At 50.9% G+C, this 6249-nt stretch overlaps 1 protein-coding gene across 1 annotated transcript; it reads left to right on the forward strand.

Annotated features, from left to right (window-relative positions):
* The first annotated feature begins 1906 nt into the window (after positions 1–1906).
* Positions 1907–5063, forward strand: BCL2L10 (BCL2 like 10). Its single transcript, XM_064668768.1, has 2 exons — positions 1907–2400; positions 3892–5063. Exons 1-2 carry the CDS (start codon positions 1999–2001, stop codon positions 4021–4023), a joined length of 534 nt encoding a protein of 177 aa, XP_064524838.1. The 5' UTR covers positions 1907–1998; the 3' UTR covers positions 4024–5063.
* The last annotated feature ends 1186 nt before the right edge of the window (positions 5064–6249 follow it).

Consider the following 6249-nt stretch of genomic DNA (forward strand, 5'->3'; position numbering starts at 1 on the left):
AGGAGAGAACTGTGCTGGGGCCAGCTGTCCTCTCCACCTCAGTGTAGAATTTGTGGTCAATATGAAGGTGCTTGGTGGAAGTGCTCAGTTTAGACACTGAAAAAACACCTCCTTAATTTAGGTGCATTGTTTCATTTCCTCTCCTCTCAGGGGCTGGGGAAAGTGCTGAGCCAGCTTGTTCTGAGTGACATCAGTGCTCAAACTGTGACCAGATCCAGTGAGAATGAGGCTGACATCGCATCTAGCATTGGTTCTTACACAGGAAAATTCCCGTGGTTCTTCCACTTCAGGGCCACTGCCTATGGACTTGTGTATTGGGCTGCATGGTCTTGCCACCTGTGAAAAATCATCTTTTTTGTTCCTGAGATAGTGGTGAAAGCATGAAACAGGACAGGCCTCAACTTCCCATCAGATAAATGACTCGACTTCTCATCATAAATGACAGATAAACTGACAGATAGAGGAACAGGACACTGAAGTACCCATTGTATTTCTTGCTTGTTAAAGACTGGCCAGGGAAGATTTGGAAATCCCAGCACTTTGAGACCCCCCTTAGTCTGTCAAGCTATTTATATGAGAAACACCTTTATTTCAGAATATGGAGAGAAGGAGCTATAGCTGGGGCAGTCACTATCAGACGGCTCCGTCCTGTTAAACAAAAATGCTATATAAACAGGAAGGGTGGAAGAGGATATTGCTAGAGAAAGAGCAGCCTCTCCCTCTTGCTCTCCTGCTGTGAGGAATGCAATAGGAAATTCCTGCTCCAGGATTAACAATCGTAAGGAAAAATAGTTTAAAAAGCATGTGTGTAAAGCTCTTGTGAAAAGTAAAGATATCATTCCAGCTACTGCTCTAGCACATAAACACAGATTGTATTTCCCTGCTTCAAAACAAAACAAAAGCCAAATACGGGATGAAAAACTAAGAGCTCGCCTTAGGAGCGACTCCAATTCTTGACAGCGATCTGAGAAATTGCAACAGGATTGATTCCAACCATCTATTTTTAGATTTTCTAACAGGGATGTAAAATGGAGACAGCTGTATCTCAATATAGGTGGAATGAAGCCAAGCAGTCCTGTGCTGACATGTTGGTCACCTTGAGCCGGTTGTGGGATGAGAGGTGAGAGTGACCCGGTCCTAGGCAGCTGTGGCAATGCTTCTCCCACTGCAGGGCTGTGCAGTGACAGTGGGTCACAGCCTCACTTTGCCCCAGGCCACCATCAGAACCTCACCTGCAAACCAGCACTGGCCAGGAAGCACAGGCTGGATGTACCCCGTGCTGGATCTGCCATCAGTCTTGGGGTGGTATTTATGGGAGTCCCACTAGTCTGTGAAGCAGCTGATGGTACTCGGAGCTGGAAGGGCACAGCTGGGGTGCAGGCAAGGTGTCTCGCTGAGATAGCGCCATGGTGCTGTGCAAATGACACCAATGTTGTTCTCATCCATTTTATTTTACACCAACAGTGTGAAGGCCCCCCCCCTTTGCCCCGTGACAGGTCCTAATCCTAAATTTTTCCTATATGCCCATCAAAAAGCAAACACCACTGCATTTGCTGAGTAAATACACAAATGCATTCATCCCACGGTCCTGGAAAACCTGCATCTCCTTTGGTGCAAAAAATACAGGTTTGGAGCAATAATGTGAAAAAAAAACTCACAAAACCCTAAATCCTAAAATATTAAAGCAAGTATTTTGATATATTAAAAATATATATTAATACAACTGATATGTATTCATTAATACATTTAATATATATTAATACAACTGAGCGTTTCCCTCGGCTGCCCAGAGAGACCCGCAGCTCTGCTCCACAAGTGCCTCCCGGGGCGTGCGGGCGGACCCTTCTCCACCGGGAACGCGCTGCCCCCGCCCCGCTCGGCCCCGCCCCGGGGGAGGGGAGCGCCCGGGCTGGGCCGGGCCGGGCCGGGCGAAGGGGCCGCCCCGCCTCTTAGTCGGCGGCAGCTGCTGCTGCGGGGCCGCCGCCGTGGGCAGCCGCCATGCCGGGCTCTCTGAAGGAGGAGACGGCGCTGCTGCTGGAGGATTACTTCCAGCACCGCGGCGGCGGCGCCGCGCTGCCCCCCAGCCCCACGGCGGCCGCGCTGCGCCGGGCGGCGGCCGAGCTGGAGCGGCAGGAGCGGCCCTTCTTCCGCTCGTGCGCGCCGCTGGCGCGGGCCGAGCCGCGGGAGGCGGCCGCGCTGCTGGGGCGGGTGGCGGCGCAGCTGGAGGCCGACGGCGGCCTCAACTGGGGCCGGCTGCTGGCGCTGGTGGTGTTCGCGGGCACGCTGGCGGCCGCGCTGGCCGAGCGGGGCTGCGGAGACGGGCCGCGCTGCCTGGCCGCGCACCTGGCCGCCTACCTGGCCGAGGAGCGGGGCGAGTGGCTGGAGGCGCACGGCGGATGGGTGAGCGGGGACGGGGGCGGCCTGGGGTGGGTGCCGGGAACCCTCGCCCCCTCCCCGGTTAGCGGGGCAGGCCGGTCCCCCGGCGCCGTGCAGCGGTGGGGTACGGCCGGGGGGACGTGCCGGGGTCGCTGCCGGCGATGGGCGTGCGCGGCGCCGGCGGGACCAGCGGAGCATCCCCGGGGGCTCCTGGCCGCAGCGACTCTTGGTGGCTCAGCGAGGGGCCTGGGGGTGCCCTGTTCTGCGGCTCAGCCGGATCCCTCGGGGTGCAGCCTCCTGGAATCGCAGGAGTGATGCTGCTGGCTGAGGCGGCGAGGTTTGCCTTCCCCCTTGGGTCCGCAGCCTGCGGATGTCGGTGAGCAGGCTAGCACAGGTCCCCTCCCAGGTGTAAGGAAAAACTACCCATGTGCCTGTTCTTAAATACACCTGTGTGTGGAGGCACTCACCCGCCAGGCCTGCGGCTCTTGTTCCTGCTTGTCCCGAAGCCGGTCAGGTCAGGTCGGGCCCGGGGAAGGTGTGGACTTTCTGCCCCTCGAGATGCACACTGAAGGTACGGTTTTTAAGGAGTCTGTGCAGCTTTGCCTGCATATCTGCACAAAATGTCAGCTATCCCGCAGAACTGTCCACATTTCCTATTTTCAGTCCTAGTGGAATACTTGGTGTCAGTACAAATAAGCACTAAAAATAGAAAGGAGGGGAAGCAGCCACTGGTTTCGTTGACTTTTCCAGAGACCAAAATGAATTTGGTTTTCCAGTGGTCACTGGTCCATCTGACTGCTCAGAACAGTGTGGTCGTTGGCTGCAGTGCACACTGTCACTTGGCAAAATCGCACTGCCTGTTCGCACAAATTAAAGTGTAAAGAACAAAGTTCCGGAAGAAATTAAGAATATAACTTGTTTACACAGACATCTGCGGAGCAGAGTTCAAACACGACCATCTGGAGTTGTATTGCTGCCACTTCTGATTATCACAACGATCTGGGAGAGCAGCTGCCAGCTTTGCTCTGTCATAGGTCAGCTCTGAGCAGTGTCCACCCGGCCCTTCCAGGAGAGTGTGTAATCAGCACCATGTCCACCAAAATGGGACCAGCTTGGGCCTACTGTCTCTCTCAAGTGGAAATTTCCATATCCTGTGTTTCAGATGCTTTCTGAAACTCAAGGGGGAACAATGGTGGCAGCTTCCGTCAGAAACTTACCTAAAAGGGCAAAAATAATGTAATGATAGGCCGAGCATCTCAATAGGAAGTTTGCAATTGTCTGTTGAGCAAATGCTTGTAGCTACTTCTTTCAGTTGCCTTGTGCAAGGGCTCTCACAAAGCATTTTTGTGTGTACCCAAGGCAGTGGGCTTAGACTTCTATGGTTAAAACAGAGGTTTCTACAGCTGACAAACCCTGTGCTGGGAGCGTGAACCAAACTGTGCCCAAAGGCTTGTTAAAAGAAATCCAGTTAATTGCAAGCCAGGCAACTCAATGTCCTTTCTCTTGCTGTTCTAGGATGGCTTCTGTCGCTTCTTCGGCAGGCACGGCTCCGAGGCGGCTGAGCAGAGCAGCACCATTGGCAATGCCATCATGGCAGCCGCAGCGGGGATTGGGATGGCAGGATTGGCTTTCCTCTTGGTGCGGTAGGCCGATGAACGGATCTTGCCACGGGAAAGTACTCTCAAAACTGACAATTTACCAGATTTCACTTTATTTTCTATAGAACAGACCCTCTAAGAAGAAGTCTATATTTTTAAACTGGCTCAGAAAACTGCCTCACCAAACCCTTGGCTATAAACTGCTTCACTCGCTACCCAGTAACAGCACAAACAAACGTGTACTAAAGCACTATTTGTGCGTGTTTAAAACCTGTTGTCTCCAAACATCCTCTGGACTTTCTTTTTGAAGGTGTAACCTAAACTATAGCATGGTTCATGTACTGTAACTTCTGAGTGCTTGATGTTATGCTAGGAATACATTATGGTGGACTTGCTACTAAACCCTCTGTTCGAGATGTCTTATTTACATGGGGGCAAGTCTTCAAACCCGCCTTCCATTAATACTGTAAAGTGGGCGAACAATGACTGTGATTTAACGTGGTTTATGGCTTCAAATGCTGTGCACAGCACTTGTTACCAAAAGGCAACTCATTGGTTGATTTAGAGCAATTGGTGCCTGTGATGCAAGAGGCATTAGGGCTTAATGTAACATAAGGCTTGATTTCATTACACTACAAGAAGATAAGTATTGATACAGGACAGTAATGGCTGCAGTACTGGTTCTTACTGAAAGGAAAGGAACTTAAATATTAAACCTTAATTGGTATATTGAAATCCAGTGGAGGCTGGAATTTCTCTGGATTTCCATGACAAAATGAGAATTTCCATATATCTTAATATATTTTTGAAGTATTTATCACTGTATAATACTTGTAGCCATGACATCTTTATTTTTGTTTAAAACTTAATGCTGGTTCTTGTCACTCTAGTGTGTATCAAGCGTTGTCTTGTTTGAGTAATATTTCACTCTGTTTTCAACATGCTGTGTATTTCTTTCAATGGTTGTACAAATTGCCTTATGTTTCTGGTAGCTTTTTAATAATGTTGCTGGGTTACTCATAGCGTGTACAATTTTACTATGGTGACTTCAAAGGTGAATAAATGTTAAGTATTTTTATTTTAAAAAAACTTTCTGATTATTTGATCTGATGGGTGATGGTGCTCAGACAGTGAGTGTTTTGGTGGTTACCTGGATGAATCAGTTTTGTATTCACCTTGCTGGTGCCTTGACCTGAAATGAGGAGCTGTGCAGCACCAGAGCAGTGTGATACCAGTCTTCAATGCAGTCCTGCAGTCCACACTAGGGCTAACACAGCCTAAGGGGAAAATCCAGTCCAAAAGGCCCACCTTCACTGCTGCAACTGGAAACAACCTGGTGGTTTTGTAGGCCAAAACTTTCCAAAGTTTACTAACATAGCTGAGTGCAGTCAGGCTCCTCTGAGAGCTGCTTCTGCTTGTAGAGAGTGACAGAGCTCGTTTCTTCTCTGCCAAGGCTTGCTGCTGCCTCTCTCTCTCACACATGCATGTTTTTTTACTGAAACTGGAATTTCTGATACATGTTACGATGACAGCTGTGCAATAGGTGGCAATTCAACCTTCTCAGATTAGTAATACTGAGCAGCTGTAATTTTTGAGGGTGTGGGACTTTTAAAAAGCAGTCTCATGCTCTTGTCTCCAAGTTGGTGGCTCTGATGCCTGTTAAACAGTGCAAGCCTGTTGTTCAGCCTCCCTCCCTGGCTGCCTGTGGGCCCACCGCCCTGCCATTTGAGAAGGTCTGCCTCTTCGTGGGAAGAGTGGGGTGGCATGCTTCCTCTTGGGAAAGCTCAGCCTGGCAGTCAGCTCAGCATCTCTGTGGCGAGCAGTGGCCACCCTGCTTCTCCTTCTGCTGGCCACTGGGCCCTGGGGCAGGCGTGCAGCGCTGGACAGAGCAGCGTTGTGCCAGCCAGCCACAGATGTGGGGACAGGACAAAAAGGGACATTCAGGGACGGTAAGTCCCGCGGAGGCAGGAAGGAGCTGGTGGTCCTCCCCCTCCCACTGCCCGCTCTGAATAAATGTCTGCTTGTTCTCCGACTTCCAGTTCTCTAAAACTCTGGCCTGCCTCCTCAGCTAAAGGATTAAGAGTGTGTGGGACTGCTGTGCTCAGTTCCTCTCTCAAGTTCCCACAGGGATGATGCCTGCCTGTGGCAGTTGGATGCTCTCAGTCATTTGCCTCCAGCCATCTAGGAGGCTGCAGTACCTGAAGTTTATCTACAGAGGAAGCGAGCTGGCTGGTGCTGGGAAGTGAAGGTAGTTTCCAAAACGTGGGATGCTTAG

Source organism: Pseudopipra pipra, chromosome 12, assembly GCF_036250125.1.
Source record: "Pseudopipra pipra isolate bDixPip1 chromosome 12, bDixPip1.hap1, whole genome shotgun sequence".
Lineage (NCBI taxonomy): Eukaryota > Metazoa > Chordata > Aves > Passeriformes > Pipridae > Pseudopipra > Pseudopipra pipra.

Excerpts from the sequence above, each read along its gene's own strand:
- BCL2L10 (XM_064668768.1), top strand. The coding sequence starts at position 1,999 with ATGCCGGGCTCTCTGAAGGAGGAGACGGCGCTGCTGCTGGAGGATTAC. Across the intron at positions 2,401-3,891 it reads TGGAGGCGCACGGCGGATGG|GATGGCTTCTGTCGCTTCTT; the intron begins GTGAGCGGGGAC and ends TTGCTGTTCTAG.